Below are 24262 nucleotides of genomic sequence, written 5' to 3'. Positions count from 1 at the left end.
CTTATGGTTGAATGCAAGCTCCAACGTCAATTCTCGTTCATTACGCGAAAGTTGGTCGGCCATGTTTGTTGGGTGTCTCAATTTGACCTGTCAAGATTCAAGTGGCCTTTCGGTTTGAGCAATTTGTACCCCTGATCATTGAAAAACTCCGCACGGAAAATCGAAATATTTTCATAAATCCGTTTCAAGGTTCCACGAAGAGTCTACAAGTCCTGAAACAAGTGAAAAAATGGCGCAGCCAGGCCTGCTGCCCATCAAGTTCCAAGAACATTTGCAGGTAAGCCGGAAATTTACGCCCCTTGAGCAGGTTCCTATTTTTTGTTCGTTCTTTATGACGTCATTTGGTTAAAACAATAGAAATTCCAGAATTGGCCTCAGCATTTTTTCTTCGTTGGCTTTTAGCCGGTGCTGTTTTTTTTGACGTTTGATTTTCAGTGCGGAGGCGGATGTTTTTCCACGTATTCTATTTTTCAAATGTCGCGGAAGCTACGAAAACGGATCGCTCTGTTTCTAATCCTCCCCTTCGTCTCTGTCCCAACATGAACGATTCTTTATGAGAAACTAGGTCATAAAGTGACTTAAGGGGTGAAGGATTATGGGGAATGCAATATTATAACATCGATTAATTTGTAGATAAAGACCAGCAAAAAATTGCTGTCAGCATAATTTAAATGGATTGAATAATTGATTGTTGCCTTGTTTGTCCATTTCAATTTTCTATTTGTTATTATGACATTTACCCTTTTAATCAGATTTGTTAAGGATGGTCTGCTAAAAAACAAAGAAAGATTTTTATACATTATGCAATTTTCAGAAACCGATTTTACTATAATAATCTTGGCTTGTATAGACGAGTTTGATGTTACGCTTTCTTGAATTCATTTCAATAATCGTAAAAATATACTGATTGAAATACATGTGTGTGTCCATATATTATTTTCCTCTGTGCTATCTCCTTAACAAGACCGGCGATTTTAGTTAACAAACATTGGTATCAATGTCACGAACATATCGTTCGCCACTCTCACCATGGAGAGCGACAAATTCATCTGTGTGAGGGAAAAGGTAGGTGATACCTCGCAGGTCGTCATTATTGACATGGCAGATCCCAACAATCCTATTCGACGTCCAATCACAGCCGAAAGCGCCATCATGAACCCGGCATCTAAAGTGATAGCGTTGAAAGGTTAGGAATTGATCTTCACTGCGCAATAGCGTTTAAAATCTGAAAGTGCTGTCTTTAATAGGAAAGGCAGGTGTGGAGGCGCAGAAAACTCTCCAGATATTCAACATCGAAATGAAATCGAAAATGAAGGCGCACACCATGCATGACGACGTCATTTTCTGGAAGTGGATCAGTCCCAACACGTTAGCTCTGGTTACCGAATCTTCTGTTTACCATTGGTCCATGGAAGGCGATTCAACGCCGGTCAAGATGTTCGACCGGTAAGTTGCCGCTGATGGTTCAGATGTCAAGAATTGGCAACATTGCTTTCGTCCTGAAAGAATTCTATTTATTGATTAAATTCGATGTGATGTATACTCTGTATCAAAACAGGCATTCGCCAGATAATAAGGATTTGGAACGTGTTGTTTTTGCTTACATTCTAAATAGGTTAGTTTATTAAAATTTGGTCGTTCCCGGTATTGAAATTTTAAAGTAATTTTTTTTTATTTGACAAAACCTAATAACACAAAATATCCATAGGGTAGATAATAGGTACAATAATTTTCCTCTGATAGATTCTTCTAGATGGGTCAAAGAATCGAAAAAAAAAACTTCTCGTGAGAATTATTCTACCCTACAAAATTTCGGACAGCATTTGGAGATATACAAACATGAGATTGGAAAAACTATAATAATAATACAATTCTGGATTTTCAAATTAAGGAACATTTGTGATGAGGAACTCTTTGAAACCATTGATGAATTTACAATCTCGCCCGTCTTAAATATACGTTTCGACCAGGCATTTAAAATTTTTATTAAGTACAAGAAGCGATCACACAAAAAGCATAAACGGCACGTTCCTAAGTAACAATCAAGGGACCTCGGTGGCCTAACGAGAGTCTACACCCAAAGCTTGTGTGTTTGAATCGCACCGAAGCATGAACATTGGTGTGAATGTGTTTGTCCGACATGTTATAGTGTTGTTCTCAGGTTATAGGTCGTGAATTATATTATTTGCGTTTATTTTTGGCTCGTGTAAAGCTGTGTTCGTATTTAATCTACGTCAGTTTGTATTGATTTGTATTACAAATCGTGCCATGGTGTTTGAGTACAACCCGTAAAATGCTAGATAAACTTTTTATTCGTCTACCAGAAAATAAAAGCCGTCGTTTTTTGTTAACATTATGTTCAGGTGTCACTTTAGCCTTAACCGTGCAAAAATTTTTAACGCTTTGAACTTGCACCCGTCCTATTGCAGTCTCCATAGGACTGCCTTCCTGATCTATATAAAATAAAGTACACTTTAGTATTTAGGTTTCCACTAGTTTAAAAACAAACCTTTTTTTTTGTTAAATAATTGTTAAATAATTTGATTTTTGAAAACTAGAAAACTTTAAGCTGATTACAACATTATGTTGGATTAAAACTAGTGGCTAAATTTTCTATGAGCATACCTTTTAGCTTTAACACCGCGAACCTCAGCAAAAGAAAAACTTTTCGTGTTTTGTGTGTAAGATGTTACCATAAACATATCCACTAAAGGTAAATTATCAGATTGGCCTTTTAAAAAATCGACTTCGGTCATTTTCAAAACTTTCTTTTTGATAATAAACACAAGATAAACAAAAGCACATGACAGGGTCAAGACTAAAATTAAAAATAAATCTATCTAAATTTAATGGCTTCTCTATGCTATCGCCCTGCTGGCGCTTAGTCTAACGAGCGAATTGACGTCACAACGGGTCACAGCCAATGACAGCGCGTTTCAATTTTTAATTGCTTATATTTGTTTCATAGAACTACTAATTTTTCTTTTTAAACTGTGGTTCTTTTAATAGTGTAAACTTCTATAAGCAATATTTTTCAATTCAAATTTTGTTCAAGTTCCCTATTGCCTTAGTAGCAGTGCCAATTATTAAGAGAATACATGAATGAAGTCTCAATTCTAATTCTCAATAATTCAATTCTAAATAATTTTTAAAAGAAACTTCTACATGCTACTGCAGTACCATTTTCAAAATTTGTGGATTCTTCCTGCATTGGTTGTTGTCAAATCGAACTGATGTTGAGTTTCAGTCTGAGCTCGACTGCTAAACTCCTCGGGAGTTTCAGTTAAGCTCTGAAGAAGTCAGCAGGATGATTAGCAAGATCGATTCAACAACAACCGACTCAGTTTTGTAAATAGTACACTACGTGACTCGCGGTGCGATTTTTACAGGCATTCTTCTCTCAACGGCTGTCAGATAATCAACTATCGCACAGACCCGAAACAAAATTGGCTGCTTTTGGTTGGTATTAGCGCGCAGCAGTCGCGAGTGGTCGGTGCGATGCAACTGTATTCGGTAGAAAGAAAGGTTAGGGTTGGAAAACGCGAACTAGTTCGTTGTTACTCGCGGTGAGTTGCAGGTATCGCAACCGATCGAAGGACACGCCGCGTCGTTCGCATCTTTCAAGATGGAAGGTAACCAGGAACCGTCGACTCTGTTTTGTTTCGCCGTGCGCACGGTCCAGGGCGGCAAACTACACATTATAGAGGTGGGTCAGAGTCCCGCGGGCAACCAGGCGTTCCCGAAGAAAACCGTCGACGTATTTTTCCCGCCCGAAGCGCAAAACGATTTCCCCGTCGCGATGCAAGTGTCGACGAAATACGACGTCATCTATCTCATCACCAAGTACGGCTACATCCACATGTACGATATCGAGAGCGCCGTCTGCATCTACATGAACCGGATCTCGAGCGAGACGATCTTTGTTTCCGCGCCACACGAGGCCACCGGGGGAATAATCGGTAACTTTCAGTTTTTCGGGGGCGTGGTCAGTTTTTTGACGTAAACGAAAAAATTTAGGCGTGAATAGGCGGGGTCAGGTGTTGTCCGTGTCGGTAGACGAAGACAGCATCATCCGTTACGTCAATCAGGTGCTGCACAATCCGGATCTGGCACTTAGATTTGCGACGCGCAACAACCTCTCAGGGGCGGAGGAACTCTTCGTTAGCAAATTCCAGATGTTGTTCCAGAACGGTCAATATACGGAAGCGGCCAAGGTATGGGTTTGGTTTGCATTTTTATGTTGGCTTAGATGGGTGCTGAATTCAGCTTAAGCCACGGTCTTTACTCACACTGTTCTCTAGTTCAATCTTAACCCACTGCTGCAATCATCAACAAGTAGATATAAATGTTGGCAGCTTGGACTTACTGCAGTGAAGGTCGCCATAGAATTTGGATCTTACCATTCATAAGCTATAGCTATAGACAGCACACATAAATGATGAGAAAGGAGACACTTTTCTCCAAAAAAACGCTTAATGAAATATGCTGATATGAAACAAATTATTTAAGTTTTATTGCTCTTAGAACTTAGCCACTTGCTTACAATAACGATCTATTTTTTGAATGGCTTCCACATATTAAAAGACGAGTTAGTAATAAATATTTTAAATAGCGCTGGTAAAATTCTTTTAACCTTTGACGTCTACTTCGTATTTTGAAAATATAATAAAAATAACTTTTCAAGCAATTATTTAAAATTCCCTAACATAATAACATCTATACAAACAGGGTGTTTCAAAAAATGCAATATTCAAAAATAACATTTGAATTATGTGTCGCTTAGTGACGCTTCATAAGAAAATATTTAAATTTTATCAACAGTACCTTTCTGAACTTAATTTTCCTAAGGTCCTTTTATAGGATGCACTTTTGCACTAACCAAACTATTTTTTTTTAAAGCAACAATGTAACAACCTCCCTTTCGAAATGAAGGCATTCATAGGTTTTGGACTCTGGCAATAAAAAATCTGTAAGCAGAGATTCTGATAAATGATTTTTGTTTAAAGCTCAGTAATCTATCTTTTTGTTAATGCTTCCATGGTTTTCGAAAACATTGGCTGCTCGCTACTCGATCTTGGAGCCCTCTAGAGGAGGAACCGAAACAGACTTCATTCTTGTAGCATTGCTTGTCAAACTTTTTTTTGTTTATAACATTAATTTGATAACTCGCAATATAATCGAACTGATTTGGATATCTTTTGATAACACGCAAATTTTGTTTCATCGAGTCTTGTTTTCCGGTTATATTTATGCAGAGACCTAAGTCCGAATAATCATATTAAATCGTTTTTGGTTTAGGTGGCCGCTAACGCCCCAAAGGGTATTTTGAGGACGCCCGCGACGATCCAAATGTTTCAGCAAGTCCCCGCCCAGCCGGGCCAGAACAGTCCCCTGTTGCAGTATTTCGGCATTTTGCTAGACCAGGGACAGCTCAACAAGTAGGTTTTTTTTTGGAGTGTCGGTGGCGTTTTGTTTCGACCGCGAATGGTTGACAGGTACGAGTCCCTGGAGCTTTGCAAGCCGGTGCTGCTTCAAGGTCGCAAGCAGCTGCTCGAGAAGTGGATCAAGGAGGAGAAGCTCGAGTGTTCGGAAGAACTGGGCGATCTCGTGAAGCAGGTGGACCAATCGTTGGCGCTCTCCGTTTATCTAAGGGCGAACGTGCCGTCAAAGGTCATACAGAGTTTCGCCGAGACCGGACAGTTCCAGAAGATCGTTTTGTACGCCAAGAAGGTGTCGTATAGCCCCGATTATGTGTTCCTGCTAAGGCAACTGATGAGGACTAATCCCGAACAAGTACGATATATATGCTAATTTAATTGATTATTTCGGTTGTACGAAGTTGAAGTGACCAAATTAGATCTTATTTATGTGCTTTGAAGTCAAGATTTGAACGAACATTTTCAATAAAAAAGTAAGAAAAGTTGTGCAATGGATACGTTAAATCAGGTGTTACTACACTAATTACTATTACTATTACTACTAATTATTAATTATCATTAGCAGTATAGGAAACCAGGGGTCACCACTCTTAAATAAGTAAAAAAATTATCTCAGAAAAAATAAATTGCATAAATTAACCAAAAAAAGTATATAAAAATATATCTTTTCGTGGTCGTTCATTGTTTGCATGTTTCTGCTGAAGCATTTAAAGAAAATAAAAAAACATTAAATTGCTACTCTTAAATGTGAATATGAAAAAAAAATTTTTACTTTTATATCCAGAGTTAACGGTGTATTTACAAAAGAAAGAGTACTTTTCCAGAGATATTAAATCCGAAATACTGCAAAGATTACGAACAATGGTTTCAATTTGTTACCTATATCAAAATAATTTAAAATAGGACACACGAACCCCTCTCCTAAAAATTAATATTTCAGTTCTACTTTGCACATATAAATAAAAAAAAAGTAGCTAAATTGCTAATTAATTGCATATTTTGCACCATCTGATAAAATAAAAAATCAAATTTTTATCAATTGACAAAACGTGGATATACTTTCATAATGAGATTTAAAAAAAAATCGCAATTTTTTCTTGCAAAGATCGTTGTATGCACGGGCTAGATACACATGAACCTATACCAAAAAATTTTAGAAATCGTGCAAGACTGTGCAACATTTTTCTTGCTTAGGGAGCCGCGTTCGGGAGCATGCTCGTAGCTGACGAGGAACCGCTCGCCGACATAAACCAAATAGTCGACATTTTCATGGAACAAAACATGGTGCCGCAGTGCACCGCGTTCCTGCTCGACGCGTTGAAAAACAACCGACCCACCGAAGGCCATTTGCAAACGCGCCTGCTCGAAATGAACTTAATGTCGGCGCCTCAAGTGGCCGATGCCATTTTGGGCAACAATATGTTCACGCACTATGACCGCGCGCACATTGCGCAACTCTGCGAGAAGGCGGGGCTCCTGCAACGTGCGTTGGAACACTACACGGACCTATATGATATCAAGAGGGCGGTGGTACACACCCATCTGTTGCCCGGCGAATGGTTGGTCAGTTTTTTCGGCACTTTGAGCGTCGAGGACAGCCTCGAGTGTTTGAAGGTCAGTCCGGATTTCTTGGGTCAGTTATAATTTATTATTGACGCACAAAAAAAAATCTATATTGATTCATAAATTTTATTTTCTTTACAATTTTAATTTTCGTCAATTTATAAATATGTATAATAAAACCGGCAAAAAAAAAGATAGATTTATAAAAAGACAATACTACAAAAAAAATCAACTATTTATCTTTTAAAGGTAATTAAATAGAAAATTTGCAAATTATATGTATTTATATCCTTTTGCTGTAGGGATTTATTTTATGGAAAAAGCCTAGTTTTTTTCACTTTAAAAGCTAACATTCCTATTGAACATTGGAGTTTGCAAAATAAAATTTCAGGTAGTTGTTTTTTCATATAAACGTATTATTTTTATTTTTTTTATAAACTTTTAATAATTGTGCACATATCTTTAATATTTCACCGGTTTGGGATTTTATTGAAAATTGAATTTTAAGAACTTTTAGGTTAAATTTTGTTACTCATCTTTTATCGAATAGAGCACTGTTTTTCACTTCCATTGAATGTCTCTTTAATTTAAGTTTAATGCAAATGCAATTAAAAACTGTTAATCTTTGCGATTTAAAAAATATATATCGGGTTTCAACAAATTCGCGTCTAGCTTCTGAGATCTCGGTAACTGATCTTAGGTCATGGGGCAAAGTTGGTCGAGATGAAATTAATAAAATTTGTTAAAGTATTGAAAATATTAAAAAAATCTATTTCGAGAGACTTTATTTTAGCAATGTTTGTCTTCTGCCGACAAAAAAATCTATTGATTATTACAAATATTGCAAAAAAATGTATACTATATATTTCAATGAATATTGTAACAAACAAATCTTATTGACATTTTCATTTGCTTTAATCATAAATGGAAATTTCACAATCTTAATGATTTTTGACTTTTGCTTTTAAGGTTTATTTGTAAAAAAAAGAGTTTTAAAAATTCGGATTGTTATTTTTTAACATAACGTCTTTGTTTATTTATGTATTTCAAAAATATTGAATAATTTTGTAAACATTTGACCTCTGTCGGATTTTCTTAGAAATTGCGTTTAAAAAACTTTTGGTATTTTTTTCTTCTTTCCGTCCATTAAATAACTTTTTTCTTTATGTATCATTTTGTAAATAATTGTTATAACGTTATAACGAACGATTGGTCCAAAAATTAGAGTATATTGCACAAAAATGTAAAGAAAAGCCCGCAATTTTAATGATTTTTGGCTGTTGCTTTTGGGGTTTACTTTATAGAAAAAAAAATTGTTTTTCAAATTTAAAAAGTATCATTCCTATTGTAAATTTAAATAAAATGTTTCGATTGTTATTTTTTAACATAACGTCTTTATTTATTTATTTCAAACATTTTGAATAATTTTATAAACATTTGACCTTTTATTTTCTTAGAAATTGCGTTTAGAAAACTTTTGGTAGCTTTTTTCTTTCACTAAATTTTATTCGTTATGTATCATTATTTTTTGAATAATTGCTATGTGCCTCTTTAATTTATCTTTAACTTACTTAAACCTACTAAGACTTTTCTTTTAATTAAATGATTTTTTTTATTTACGAAAAATTTTTGCCATTTAATGTGTCATATTTCAACAAAAATCGCTTGTCACTACTAAGATTTCAGTAACTGTAAAAGAAAAAATTAAGAAAATTTCCGTAATTAACGGCACTGTATTAGGCGACGTTTTTTCCTCTGCAAGATCCTGCTGTTTAGATAAAGATGGCTACGATCTCTCCTCGTCAAACTTACCGACCCCGTGTCTTATTCCAGGCGATGCTGACAGCGAACATACGCCAAAACCTACAAATATGCATACAAATCGCTACGAAGTACCACGAACAATTGACTACCAAGGCCCTAATCGAGCTGTTTGAAAACTTCAAAAGCTATGAAGGTCTGTTCTATTTCCTGGGGTCAATCGTCAACTTCTCTCAAGATCCTGAGGTTCATTTCAAGTACATCCAGGCCGCTTGTAAAACGGGCCAGATCAAGGAAGTCGAGAGGATCTGCCGCGAGTCGAACTGCTACAACCCGGAACGGGTCAAAAATTTCCTGAAGGAAGCGAAACTGACGGATCAGTTGCCTCTGATCATCGTCTGTGACCGTTTCGATTTCGTTCACGATCTGGTGCTGTACCTGTACAGGAACTCTCTACAAAAGTATGTTTCCGTCCGCGTCCGACGCTAACGAAGGAGACTTTTTTTTTTCTCGCAGGTATATCGAGATCTACGTGCAGAAAGTGAACCCGAGTCGTTTGCCGGTTGTGGTGGGCGGTCTTTTGGACGTCGACTGCTCCGAGGACATTATCAAAAATCTGATATTGGTGGTACGCGGTCAGTTCTCGACGGACGAGCTGGTCGAGGAGGTGGAGAAACGGAACAGGCTGAAGCTGCTGCTGCCGTGGCTCGAGAGCCGGGTACACGAGGGTTGTGTCGAGCCCGCCACCCACAACGCCCTAGCCAAGATCTATATTGATTCCAACAACAACGCCGAGCGGTTTCTGAAGGAGAACCAATGGTAATTATTAGATTCGGGTGTTTTTCAAAGACCGCGTTCGAAAGGGGCGGGGCTTCGTGATGAAATAACAAATTTGGCTTCGCTGATTCGTTGGTGTTCGAAATCTTTTGTTTGTTTTATTGATATTTTGGTATTTGGTCTACCAGGTGGCTGCATAGGCAAAAAAACAATTATGCTTTTTATTTGATGGTGCAAAAAAATGGGAAATTTCGATCTGTCCAATTTTACAGGGGGATCTAAAAGAGGTGAATCTTTGGTCAATTTTTGAGTGTCAGCCTAAATAATTTATTTTCAAGTCTGTCTTGTTTGTGTTTGTGTCCAAATTCATTTTTGAACTTCCATCATTTTTACAGGGTTGTAACTTTCTTTTGTTTTGCCTATTTTTAAGTTTTTTTTCGAGACTGTTTGGAGGCATGGTATCTTTGTTAGTTATCAAGAATTTATTGTTTGTTTTTCCTTCACTTTTCTTTTTGCCTAGTTTTGAGTTACGCTTTCCGAGTGAGTTCTGAAAAGTGTAATTTTGAAAGTTTCTATGTCTCATTTCTGAATTTTGTCTGCAGGGTACGGAATCGGTCCAGTTTTATATATTTTTTTCCATACGCCTTGGAAGGAAGGGTTTTTTTCAGAGTTGCCCAGATTTTAGTCTTTTTTTATTGAAAGAAAAAAAATTGTCTCATCGTTTTTACAGGGTGTTAAAAAAATCGAATTTGTTCTGAAACTTGTTTATCTCTTGTAAGCTTTTTGCGCCTGGTTGTATAATTTATTTCTAAATTTTATCTACATGCAAATGAATCAAGGTTAACCGGACCAGTATTGTTATTTTTTTCCCCAATACTCTTTCGAATCAAGGGTCTTTTTGTTTAAAGAGAATGAAACACAAAGTTTTTGCCCCCATTTTTACAGGGTGGTAAAAAATCTTTGGGCTATCTTTTGAACTATTTTTGAGGTGTGATGACTTTAACTAATTTGTTCTGGAATTGGTTTATTTCTTGTTCATGGGTGTAAGTCTTTTTCATTTTTGTTTATTTAATTTGTAAATTTGTAAATGTAACCTACAGAGTAGATCAAACGAATCAACACACCTCTTGTGTTTGTGAGATGAGAGTTTGTTGGAAAAAATACATTTTTATCAAACCCTTTTTACAGGATGCTGAAAACATTAATTATTTAAAGAGGGACCTCTGTAAAAATTTCCGAGATTCTGATGTTTTGTTTGAAAAAATCAAAACAAAACATTTTTCCAATGAGTTTATTATCGTGGTCTTTATGTTTCATGTTTTTTTTTTCATGATTTTCCAATGTGTATGTCATGTTTTCCTGCGATACCGCTTCTCGCAATGATTACATTTTTACATTTTTCAATAGGTACGATTCGAGGGTGGTGGGGCGGTACTGCGAGAAGCGCGACCCCCATTTGGCCTGCGTGGCATATGAAAGAGGCCAGTGCGATCGGGAACTGATAGCCGTGTGCAACGAAAACTCTTTATTCAAATCGGAGGCCCGTTATCTGGTGCATAGGCGGGACGCCGAGCTCTGGGCCGAAGTCCTGCAGGAGACCAACCCGTATCGCAGGCAACTGATTGATCAGGTCGTGCAGACCGCCCTCAGTGAAACTCAGGTAAGGTTACCTATTATTTTTTCATACTGCTACCCTACTATATTTCAATCCAACTAAGATCTAGAATAGACGATTTGATAATTACCACAAGCATTGTGATAATATTGATGTTAAATTTGTGTTTAAATTGGAAAGCTCATTGCGATAACCTTAGATCATCTTTTAATATTGTAAACTATCTTTTATTAATTTTCTAGATATTTTAGTTTGTATTATAGTAAGGAATTAGGTTGTGGAAACTATTTATAAAAGCTGAAAAAGACATTTCTGGTTCCAAAGTATATTTTAAGAAGAAATATTGTGTCTTGTTGGGGTTTACTGATCTAGTATAGAGTTCGCACACTGACTGTCCTTTTATTTTTGAAGTGGTACTGGTAACCAAAATTTATGTCAGTTAAAGTTTATTTGAGAAAGGTTTAGAGCAACAACACCTTATTAAGTATGCAAAGGGACTACAGAGTGCATTTCAAAATTGTTAAATAAGAACAAACGTTGTTCAGATTTTCACATAAATATATTAAAACGGTACCGATGTTTATAAATACAAAACGGGTAGTAATTACTTAATGTGAGGTATTACATTGAGATTTAACAAGGGGGATCCATTCAAATCCAGTTGGTCATTAAGTAATACATTCGAATCTCTCATCGTATTAATCTCCATAGCTTCTAGTAAATTTAATTTTCTACTTTTTGAAACAGTGTGTAAAATATCGTTCGATGTTCAAAATCTATTTCCTAGTATTCCACCTATTGATGTAATAAACATAATAGACAGCATGCTCACCCAAAAACAAATTAACCCAATCGTTAAACAAGATTTATTGGATAGTATAATAGTTTGTTTAGACCAAAATTACTTTGAATTTAATGGTCAGTTTTATATTTCTAAGGACTAATTAAGGGAACCCGAAATTTTTATGGACAATCTGGAAAATATTATACTTGAACATCCGTTATTTAAAAGTTTTCTTTGGTGGTACAGATATGTGGATGATGGTTTTGCGTGTTTCGTAGGGACTGAGACACAATTAGATACCTTTTTAAATTATATCAACTCATTACACAATCGTATAAAATTTACTACTGAAATCGAACAAAATAACTCTTTAAATTTATTGGATTTAACGATAACTAAAGCACAAAATAAATTAGATTTTTCAATATACCATAAACCTTCACACACAGACACTATAATACATGAGAGTTCAAACCATCCCTATACACACAAAATGGCTGCCTTTTATTCTTTTATTCATACGCTGATAACTATCCCTCTTTCTGCAATAAACTTTGAAAAAGAATTAAATATTATAAAACAAATTGCATTCAACAATGGCTATGACCCGTCACTGATAGATAAAATCTTAACTAAGAAACAATTTCAAAAAACTTTGAACTCTATATATCTATATATTACTGAATCTCAAGGTTCTAAAACATTAACATACATAGGAGAACCCAGTAATAAAGTTTCACATCATCTCTCGAAATGTGGCCTCAAAATTGCTTTTAAAACTAATAATACCCTGGGAAAATTTGTTAAAAACAATAATTCTAAATCTAATAGATCCCAGAATTCTGGAGTCTATAGATTAAATTGCGGATCATGTTCTAAGATTTATATTGGACAAACAGGTAGATCTTTCAAAAAACGTATCAACGAACATCGACGATCATTTAAAAACAATAGTTCAGATTCTAATTACGCTGTAAATTTAAATTTAGAAAAACACAATTTTGACGACAATTTCAATATTTTACACACTGTTTCAAAAAGTAGAAAATTAAATTTACTAGAAGCTATGGAGATTAATAAAACGAGAGGTTAATGACAAACTGGATTTGAATGGATCCCCCTTGTTAAATCTCAATGTAATACCTGACATTAAGTAATTACTACCTGTTTTGTATTTATAAACATCGGTACCGTTTGATATTCGCATTTGATAAACGCACGGTGTTGCCGAAACAGCAATATATTTATGTGAAAATCTGAACGACGTTTGTTCTTATTTAACTATTTTAAAAGGATTTTCATCAAGTAAAAACCACTTCAGTGCAACATTTCAAAATTCTTTTTATCTAGTACAGGTTGTGCTTTTGTTGTCCGTTCACTAATATTGAAAACGGTTCACAGCCACAGTTACACTCTATCTTATTTGACGCATTTCATAAAACGATGTTTATGTAAATTTGTTGTATGTAATAGTTGCTTTATCAAATTATCTTCAACTTCTATATCTGTCGTGGTTAACCATTCGATAATTTCTCCAAGATGAAGTTGGAGCCTGCTCTATGCATCTTGATTGACAGCTTGCTTGCCGAAATCTGCCGAAAGTGCTTTGTGATTTTGCCAAAGTAGTCTTAAAAAGTGTTAAAGATGATAACAAGGCCTCTTGATTATTATCAGATTTGCAATAGTGATATATATATTTTATTGCAAGTTTGCCTAGGCCTTAAACCGACACCAAAATTCGGCGAAACTAGGCGGTCTTTCCCATCTTGTTACTCTACATTCTTCTGATAACTTCGAGATCCCGTGATTATTTTGGTGTTTGTGTTTTTAGTAATCTGCTCTTGGCATTGAGAGATGAAAGTCTGAGTGTGTGTTGGTTGCTTTTATTGCCACCAAAGGCTGCCCCTTTACTTGGAAAAAGAAATGATAATTATAATTCTCGTTTTATTTCATTTCGTGTTCTGTCAGGATCCCGAGGACATATCCGTCACGGTCAAGGCGTTCATGACTGCCGACTTGCCGAACGAACTGATCGAACTGTTGGAAAAGATCGTTCTCGACAGTTCGGTGTTTTCCGATCACCGCAATCTACAAAACCTGCTCATCTTGACGGCCATCAAGGCGGACGCGACCCGCGTGATGGACTACATCAACCGTCTGGACAATTACGACGCACCCGACATCGCCAATATCGCTATCAGTAACCACCTGTACGAGGAGGCGTTCGCTATATTCAAAAAGTTTGACGTGAACACGTCGGCCATCCAGGTACTGATCGAACAGGTCAATAATCTGGACAGGGCGTACGAGTTCGCCGAACGGTGCAACGAGCCGGCAGTGTGGAGTCAGCTGGCCAAAGCCCAGCTTAACCAAGGTCTCGTTAAGGAAGCGATAGATTCGTATATCAAAGCCGATGACCCTTCAGCCTATATGGCGGTCGTCGAGACTGCCTCGAAGAACGAGAGCTGGGAGGATCTTGTACGCTACTTACAGATGGCACGGAAAAAGGCTCGCGAAAGGTACGTTTAATAAAACGAATTTTCTTTATTCATCTTGCTAAGTACCTGTTTCAATTTTCGCTCGCAATTCTTATATTTAAAGTTATGAAATATTCTTTAGGTCACATTGCTCATTTAAGGGATGGAAACATTTTTTATATGCCGCATCATAATTCTTGTACATTTGAACCCCGATTTGCAGGGTCTTCAATAAATGCGATAAATTTGTATGTCGCAAAAAAGCCATAAACGTATTTCCGAGAAACTAAGAAAAAGAGACTATTTTTGTATCCTAATTTACAAACCACCACTCTAGATATTTTGATTCACTTTTTGTGCACTGATTTCAAGCGGCAAAATCATTTTTTGTTGCGAAATGTTTTTTAAAAATGATGTCCCGAGCAGATTTGAAACTTTACTTCTGGTGAATCTATGACACAATGAAATAATTTGTATTTTTTATTGTTTTTATCTACCGACAGAAATCTTAAATTAAAAACTCTTAATATGTATATATAAAGTTTTGGTTTAACCATTACGTAAGTAGTTGGTGTTGCATCATTGGAAGTGACAGCTGAAGAGAGTTTAGAACTATTTTGTATTTTGTCATCGACTTTACCCAACACATACGCTTTAAGATAATATTTTTAATTTAATATATAGCAAGACAAGTGCTTAACGCAACATAGACTATGAATTAGTTTACTTTCAAACATCAGATTGGTGAGAAATAAAAACTGCTTAAATTTGTGCTTAAAAGGCATTTGTTTCCAAATTTGGAAAATATTTTTAAATGTGTTTTAATCTCAAATTTTACTGTATACGTGTAAGAATAAAAGCAACGAGGATATTTATTAAAAAAAGCTTTTTATGGGTTAAATTAGGTTTTAATTTGTTTACTTACGTCTTACTTTGTTCCAAATTGAATGGACGTTTGAAAAGTAATTGTTGACGAAATTAATAAATGAATGAAAATTGAGGAAAAAGCAGTGGCGCAACATTTTGAAAAAATGTCTGTTGCTCCTCGAAAATCTCAGTGAAATACCACTATATTTACAAAATTGTTTGATGTTGAGTAGCTGAGATCAAAATCTAGATTTTGTTTTTTGATATGTAACAATTTTTTATATTGGTACCGTTATACGGGAATTTAAAATATCTCTATAAAGGTTATTATTATTAATAAAATACTTGAAGTACCATGTGCCACCATTTAAAACGCGAATTTTAAACTTTAAATAAACAATAGCACATGGCATAAACGTAGCACTTAATAATTTGGCTTTAAGGAACCCCAGACCTAAGAGTGTGCTAAAATCGTATTTATAGCGTAGGACCTAAAATTTTTAACTCCCTACCACCTCCAAATTCAAACAATATCATAAAAATAACATTACGAATGTATAATTAATAGCACATAATTTTAGTATTAACTGTCTAATAAAATAATAAAATGAGCGATTGTTATAATTTTTTAACGTTATTATAATTATCTAAATTTCTTAAATGCTAGAAATAACTTTAACGCTTGTTTGTATTCTGAATTATTATTGTTTAGTTTTGGTTTTGGTATTGTTTATAATTAAATAAATCAATATCAGGTGATTTATTTTAATTCGGTACTTGAAGGACGTAATTATTGGGTTGTATGTTTTTCTTGTATTCTTAAAACATCGGCGATAACGGTTGACATCGCGTGCTTACAGCTACATCGAGTCCGAGCTGATCTACTCGTACGCGAAGACCGGAAGATTGGCCGACCTCGAGGAGTTTATCTCGGGTCCGAACCACGCGGACATCCAAAAAATCGGTGACCGGTGCTTCGATGACGGCATGTATGACGCGGCCAAACTGCTTTACAACAACGTTTCGAACTTTGCCCGATTGGCCATCACCCTCGTCCATCTCAAAGAGTTTCAGGTAATGAAAATCATACGAGCCTCGTTCCGTTCACTCGAGGTGATCTCTTGTCGCTTTCGAAAAATCGATGAAACCGAATTTTTCGAAAGCATACGCGCTTGGCAATGAGACTCCCAAGGTCCTACGGGATCCCCATTGGTACACAAATGATCAGGGTCAAAAAAATTGTTATTTATTTTGTCTGTTCTCCGTTCTCTGTCTTCTGTCGATGATCCATAAAAACGTGAATAACTTCGGAACCGTTGGAGCTAGGATGCTGAAATTATTCTCCTTTTAAACAGGCCACGAGGTACACAAGCCTGTAAGAAATGCCCGCGATCGGTTATTATCGTCCATCTTTTTTTCGAGATTTTCGTCAGTTTTTTCGGAAGTCGCTGTGAAACCTATAACCTATAACAAACAGCCATTGGTCTCCAGACGGAACCTATTGAAATTGAGGGGTGGTGAGGGAGTGTTTTTTTTAATTAAAAAACTATTTTTTTTTTTCAAAAATAAATAAAAAGTTCTTTTTTGAAAAAATGTTAGTGGCCATAAATCTCTATTCTTAGTAATTTTTAAAAAAGATACCGGGTGTGCCGGTATTTGTAAAAAACTGAAAATTGGTGTACCCTTTAAAAGAAAATTGACTGGCCGGTTTCTTTTACACGGAAGCTTAGGCCGTAGCGAGAGCTAAAATTCTCGTATTGAAGATTTTCTGATATTATACAGGGTGTTCGAGATATATCGCGTTATGCTGAAAAGTGCAGCAAATGCCGGAAACTTGCAGCTGTTAACTTAAAATCTGGCAGGGTGGTAGGATGCAGGCTGTAAGATCTATCGGACATCGTTAAATATATAAAAAAAAATCGAAATTTTTTGTTCGTCATTTTGGGTCGTATAAAAACATTTATTTCTCGAAAACTGTCGACCCGATCGTTAAAAATCTCGAATCAGAAGACGCAGGAGATCCTATAACCTTTATATCAGCCATATTTGAAAAAATTGAAATGAAAATCACTATTTTTCGCCCTCAATCTAGACGCGATGAAGTCATTTGACTATTATGTACTGCATGGTTTCAGAAAACAAGTATTTTCTCGAACACCATCGGAAAAATTCCGTTTTTGTGGGATTGACGATACATAGAAAACTGTTAAAAATGGGATAATTTGATTTGAACAGTATCATAAACTGTATCGAGAGAGTTTCAGGTTTCGTTTATCATACTGGGTGCGCGAGCTAGTTGAAAAAATATCATTGGAAATCGCTATTATTCGTACGAATTTTAATATTTATTAACGTTTGCCGTAACTTTAAAGTTCGGCGAGACGTGAAAGATACTTTTTATAGGACACAATTAAATTACATCGATTTGGCAAAAGCACGATAGAAAAACAATGATTCCCTCTAGGACAAAAAGCTTTTAAAATACAAAGCATCGAAATCAATCTTGTTTTTATCAGGGAGCTGTCGACAGCGCGCGAAAAGCCAACAGCACCCGCACTTGGAAAGAGGTTTGCTTTGCTTGCGTCGACGCGCAAGAGTTCCGGCTCGCGCAGATGTGCGGCATGCACATCGTCGTCCACGCGGACGAGCTCCAAGACCTTATCGATTACTATCAGGATCGCGGCCACTTCGAGGAACTTATCGGCCTGCTGGAGGCTGCGCTCGGCCTCGAGAGGGCCCACATGGGTATGTTTACGGAACTCGCGATCCTCTATTCCAAATACAAACCGGCCAAGATGCGGGAACACTTGGAGTTGTTCTGGTCGCGCGTCAACATCCCTAAGGTTTTGAGGGCGGCCGAGCAAGCCCACCTGTGGGCGGAGCTAGTGTTCTTGTTCGACAAATACGAAGAGTACGACAACGCGGTGCTCGCCATGATGGCCCATCCGACGGAGGCGTGGCGCGAAGGTCACTTCAAGGACATCATCACCAAGGTCGCGAACATCGAGCTTTACTACAAAGCGATACAGTTCTATCTGGACTACAAACCGCTGCTGCTCAACGATCTTCTGTTGGTGCTCGCCCCCAGGATGGATCACACGAGGTAACTCGCGCGACAGTGGCCCAGGGAAGCCCTAGGTGTTTGACTAATTCGATTTTTTTGTAATGCCGATAAATATTACTTTAATAAAAACACATCAATAGAAAGAAGAAAATATTACGAACATCAAACTTTAATACAATATAATTATTATACAGGGTGTTCACAAAAGAACTCTATATTTATAAACAGTTTTTAATTCAATCATGAACACTGTTTAAAAAAGACTACACAAAATGTAGACACATTTTCAAATAATTAAAAAAATAATAATACAAGGTGTCCCAAAAGTAACAATTAAAAAAAAAGTTATTTAATTTAGATTAATACAAAATATTGTTATCGGATTTTTTAAAATATTTAAGTCTGTTTGCTTGAAAGAAACGAAATAAAACAATAACAGGGTTTTTATACATCTAAAGTATCGTTCAGTTAAACACTGTTACTGTTACAATTCTTGCATTAGTCATAGCTCTAAAAAAGTTGAACCATTGCTTTTCAATAAGAGCGTTCATTTAAGGTTTTGATTTATAGTTAGTCTTAATGTCAAAAGAGCATGCGACAACCCATAGTAAACAAAAGTTATGACAATACCTTTCACTATTGAAATGCCAAAAATAATGGCAATGTCTTACATAAATCAAACTTAAGTTACACTATCGGTCCATAAAAAAAAGAAAACAAATTTATATAATAATAGGTCAAAACTTATAACGAAAAAGATTTTTCTCCGTTTTTTTTTTGCCCACCCGGTCAGTTCTTTAAAATTTATTTTTATAAAATGGAGGAGGGGGAAGCAAGATTGTGTCTTACTCGTAACCACATGTTACTTTAATACATAGTATCAACAGCATCCCTAAATTATGCTAAAATTGTAACCTATTGCTTAATAAATCGCAAACATAATTTTTTGGGCTATTTTTTAATATGACTCAGAACAATATAGAATGTTTTAAGGATAATTGCCTTTTAGAGTAATTTACTTCGCATAAAATTTCTTTAAAAAATCCTCTCCACGTTTCCATGGTAACAAGTCGACTTTACTGGCTTGTTTTGTTTAATTAGTCAATGATAAGGAAAACGTGCATTGTACGAAATGTATTATGGGTTTATTTCAATAGTTTGGGTTCTCCCTGGCTCAGCGTGCGATTGAGGATCGCGCGGTTAGAGTTTTAATTTTTATTTGGCTTACAGAGCGGTGGCGTTCTTCACGAAGACCGGACACCTGCAGCTGGTCAAATCTTACCTCAGATCCGTTCAGAACCTCAACAACAAAGCGATCAACGAAGCCCTCAATTCGCTACTAATCGAGGAGGAGGACTTCCAGGTATGTCCCGATTCTCTCGAATCACCAATAAACCAAACCCAACCAACCAACCAAAATGTTTGAAGTACTTGGAGGACCTGAAAGTAGGTTTGAGGACAATGGTAAGAATGAATCGGTATCCAATATGTTATTTTGAAAGTTGTGTTGTGTTAAAATGTGAAAAAAAATGTTTTGCTATTTGTAGCTGAAGCTATGATTTTTGCGAAAAAAAAAATTTAATACAAGAGTTGTGCGCCTTGAAAATATTTACAAAATGAGCAGTAGTTTGAGTAAATTGGTTTATAAATAAAAAAGTTATCGCAAAAAAAGTCCAAATGGCTGTTTGTCAATCAATTCTTCTACCAACAAGAGTCATGTCTTTATCTGTCACCAATATGGGAATCAGTCATCTGAGATGGTGTTTATGCCCCTCATTTAGCTCCCCCCCCCCGGCCCCTCAAACAATATATAAGCAGGTACAGAGTAAAATGCGAGCCAATTTCAGTCAAGCTCTGAAGAAGGCAGCAGGATAATTGGCGAAACGTCAGCAAGTTTGACTCAGCAAAAACCGACGCAGGAGGAATCCAGAAGTTTTGGTAAAAAGCATTACAGTAGCCTGTAGAAGTTTCTTTGAAAAAAAAAAAATAGCCATTTTTGGCCCGGTTTCTGAAAATTGCCGGGGTAGGCAACGTGTTAAGCTAGAAATTAAGAAAACTGTTTTTCCGTACCTTATACTTTAACAATTTTTGAAAACGAAACATTGGATACCAATTCACTTCTGTCATTCTCCTCAAACCTACCAAAGACCAATATCAGTTGGCAGTTTGTATGAAAATCACCTTGATTGGACTCTGGCTTAGAAAGGCGTTGCGTTTCAGGGTCTGAGAACGTCGATCGACGCTTTCGACAATTTCGACAATATCGGCCTCGCCCAAAAACTGGAGAAACATGAACTGACCGAGTTCAGGCGGATAGCCGCGTACCTCTACAAGGGCAACAACCGGTGGAAGCAGAGCGTCGAGCTGTGCAAGAAGGACCGTCTGTTTAGGGACGCGATGGAGTACACGGCGGAGAGCAGGAACCAAGAACTCGCGGAGGAATTGCTCGCGTGGTTCCTGGAACGGGAGGCGTACGACTGTTTCGCCGCCTGCCTCTATCAGTGCTACGACCTGCTACGGCCCGACGTCATTTTGGAACTGTCGTGGCGGCACGGCATCATGGACTTTGCGATGCCGTACCTGATCCAGGTGACGCGCGAGCTGACGACGAAAGTGGATCGTTTGGAGCAGGCGGACGCGCAGAGGCAGACGGAAGCGGCCGAGCAGGACGCGAACAAACCGATGATGATCCCCGAGCCGCAGCTGATGCTGACCGCCGGTCCCGGCATGGGTGAGTCGTCGGGTTTTAGTGTTAGAGCGCGGTAGTTCAAATCACCTATAAAGTGGGAAGAAATATTAAGCTGCTTCGGAACTGGTTAAGAAAGTAAAAAAAAAAAAATTAAATCTAATACAAAGTAATAGAAATTTCTTATTTTAAGTTAGGATTATAAAAGTTGCTCTTTTTTTCAATATCTTATGTCATTATTTTTAAATTTGTTCAACAGACCATTTTCTACAGAATAAGTAATTAGAGTAAAATTATAAAGGATTCTGTATGGAAAAACTTTACAGATGTCTTCAAACATCATTTTCCACATAGTCCATAATGTCAGCGTAATTATAATTATTCGCGAAAAACCTTTTTGACAATAATGACTTGGACAAAATTCATCAACGTCGTTTACTAATATGTCAAGCATAAACATATTTTTATTTGTCAGTCACGGGACTCTTTAAATTATACAAAAATTTCCTAGTTTTGCCGACTTGTCAAAAACGAGTGGACTGAAATATAAAGTGTGTTACATCATTGTAATCGGAATAAGATATTCTATTAAACATATTATATACATACATATACATACATACATATTATATACAGGGTGTTCCATTTAAAAAATATGATGTAGGCCTGTGTCAGAAAATTGATAGTGTTTTGTTTTATACGTTACTTGGAAAAAACTTGGCTACTCACCCTGCATTTTGTTTTTTTGTTTACCTTGATATCCCTAAAAACAAAAAAGTTACAGCCAGTTAAAATGTTATCAAGATAAATTGAACGCACGGTACAAAATCCGTCGATGTTTAAGTATTTTGCAAACTGACTATATTACCGGAAATCATGCAAATTAATTGCGGTGTTTTAGGCAATTGACAAATTGTCTGATTCGTTTGTCAATCTGAGGATTAAATGTGTTTATTTTCCACGTGACTACACAATATGATGGTAAGACAAATCTAACAAATAATGTAAAACGGCCTTGACAAGAACGTAGCTAAACCTAACCTAACCTAAAATGCCGCTTTTTTAATTGGTAGTATTGAGAAGGCGCTAAGTGTTTGACTGGAACTGATTGTTGCCAAGTTCCACCTTCACCTGTCTCTTATCATTCTATCAAGTCCATTCATTAACAGAATAACATAAATTAACCAATTGGTTAATTTATGTTATTGTTATTGTTATGTATTGTATGTTATAGTAATTACTTTTGTATAGAAATAAGCAAGTATGTTGTTAGTTTTGATTAGTTTCTGTTAATCTTTTGTTGAACTGAGTTAATCAAAGACAAAGAGGGATAGAAGACAGGTTAAGCTACAACTTGGCAACAACAGATTGCAGTGAAACATTTAACGTTTCCTAGGGTTTGTTTCCTTTCCTTCCTCAAATAATATAAACGCTTATTACTGCATAAGGTACTTATAGGTATGTAACTTCTCCCTGCACATACTGTTTAGTCAATGTGAAAAATAAACCTTTACTTTTTGTTGATTGTCAAAAACAGCGTAGTTTGAGGCCCCTTTTCAAAAAAAGTGGGTGGGTGGGCAGGAATCCACAGATTTTTTGTTTATTGTATGTATGTGCATATATAGACAGTAATAGTAATAGTAATAGTAGTGATAGTGCATATAGCCTAGCTTCTTTACAATACAGTGTTGTTTAGTTTTGACATGAATATTTCAGTTGGCAAGGTATTGATCCCTGGTCATCCTTTTAGTTTTTGAAAAGTCCAATTTTCTCCGAATTCACCCCTAAGTTATGCTTTTCATACCATTCACTCGCCTCGCTAACAGCCCTGAGAGCAAGTAGTTCAAATAACACGCGAATATTCGACTACAACTAAATCCTTTCTTCAAGAAACAATAAACGGTTCAAGCATTGTTTCTTGTGAGCACCTAAGTTGTAATATTTCTACTCGTTGATTTCTTGTCTCGGGTTGTTTTTTGAGTTCTTAAAAAGAATAGCCACCAGATCTCGTTATCATTTCAGGTATGCCACCGCAACAGCCTTACGTACCTCCGCAGGCCTACGGTCAGCCAGCGTACGCCCCCCAGATGCCCTACCAGGGCGGATATCCTGGATCCATGTAGGGATCGGTCCCCGTATTTGGGGCGCCACCTAGTAGTACATTTTTCTAGGGGTTCCAGATCGAGGCATAACCGAGCCTAAATTTCGTTGCTTTTCATATTAAGGTAAATGTGAGCGTTTGGAAAGATTATATTGTTGCACGTTCGTTAGAGATTTTAGAAAATTTGAAAGGTTTTCTTCGAATGGCGCAGGATTTGGTTTGACATTTACCTTTGTATTACTGTCCTTAATAATTGTTCTCGCTGACGTCCCGGACTTGTAATTATGAAGTATATCGATCCGAAATACACTATGTTAGTAATGTAATAACAACTGTTGTAATTTGGTGAGTATTTAGAGGCTGATGGATCGGAAACGAATATGGCGAAACATTATGACATTCGATCTAGTCAAGGTTTTTAAATTTTTAGTGGTCGGTATTGCTCCCTAATTTAAAAAAAAATCTCTGATGTTTACAAAGTGATTCATCCGACGATCCATCGCTTTTGAAGGTTCACCCTGTATAGGTTTTCGTTTCAGATTAATCGCTTTAAAAGAGTTGTAAATATTTATTGCCTCCCGATTTGACCAATCGAAATTAACGTTCATCCCAAAGGAGTCTGATTTGTTATTACCCTTTGGGATTAACGTTACGTAGGATGTCCAATTCAAATGTATATAAGGACATAACATTATTTTTGTTATCTGCAGTGTATTCATTTAATTTTTAAAACCATTCCCCGATTATTAAGCAACATTTCTTAATCTTAGTCGTACCTATGTATAATAGGCTGTTTATTAACTTATATTTCCTTCTGAACTTTCAAGCAAACTGACGATGACTTTGTGTTTGCCTGAAAATTGTTTTATCCATTGTTTTGATTTTTCTATGTTATTCAGGTGTCATTTATAGTTATTTTCGTATGAATAAAAACGAGCTGATAGATACTTTTTGTTTAATTTAAATCCATTGCGCCTGTCAATCAAATTCTGGTTAAAAGCCGATTTAGAAAGTATGTAGCCAATTCTAATATTCTAATTTTGGCTAAGTACCAGTCTCGTCCAATTGGCTTGCCATTCTAATAGTTATTGGTGATATGAAGAGCATAATATCAACTTAAATAAAAAAC

At 36.4% G+C, this 24262-nt stretch overlaps 1 protein-coding gene across 1 annotated transcript; it reads left to right on the top strand.

The window, feature by feature from the left end:
* Positions 1 to 59: 59 nt before the first annotated feature.
* On the top strand, positions 60 to 24098 carry LOC132706716 (clathrin heavy chain). Its single transcript, XM_060678199.1, has 18 exons — positions 60 to 277; positions 979 to 1186; positions 1248 to 1446; positions 3390 to 3525; positions 3578 to 3959; positions 4018 to 4214; positions 5299 to 5438; positions 5496 to 5793; positions 6633 to 7052; positions 8835 to 9223; positions 9279 to 9581; positions 10947 to 11199; positions 13907 to 14457; positions 16143 to 16356; positions 17799 to 18385; positions 19577 to 19709; positions 20567 to 21077; positions 23055 to 24098. The coding sequence occupies exons 1-18, from the start codon at positions 230 to 232 to the stop codon at positions 23153 to 23155; spliced, it is 5070 nt and encodes a 1689-aa protein (XP_060534182.1). The 5' UTR covers positions 60 to 229; the 3' UTR covers positions 23156 to 24098.
* The last annotated feature ends 164 nt before the right edge of the window (positions 24099 to 24262 follow it).

Source organism: Cylas formicarius, unplaced genomic scaffold, assembly GCF_029955315.1.
Source record: "Cylas formicarius isolate icCylForm1 unplaced genomic scaffold, icCylForm1.1 PGA_scaffold_8__14_contigs__length_24414737, whole genome shotgun sequence".
NCBI lineage: Eukaryota > Metazoa > Arthropoda > Insecta > Coleoptera > Brentidae > Cylas > Cylas formicarius.
This window is presented reverse-complemented; position numbering and strand designations above follow the sequence as displayed.

Bases quoted from the DNA above. Each gene is read 5' to 3' on its own strand.
- LOC132706716 (XM_060678199.1), top strand. From the start codon at position 230: ATGGCGCAGCCAGGCCTGCTGCCCATCAAGTTCCAAGAACATTTGCAG. The intron at 9,224-9,278 runs GTATGTTTCCGT...TTTTTCTCGCAG, and splicing joins TACAGGAACTCTCTACAAAA to GTATATCGAGATCTACGTGC. The intron at 19,710-20,566 runs GTATGTCCCGAT...GTTGCGTTTCAG, and splicing joins TCGAGGAGGAGGACTTCCAG to GGTCTGAGAACGTCGATCGA.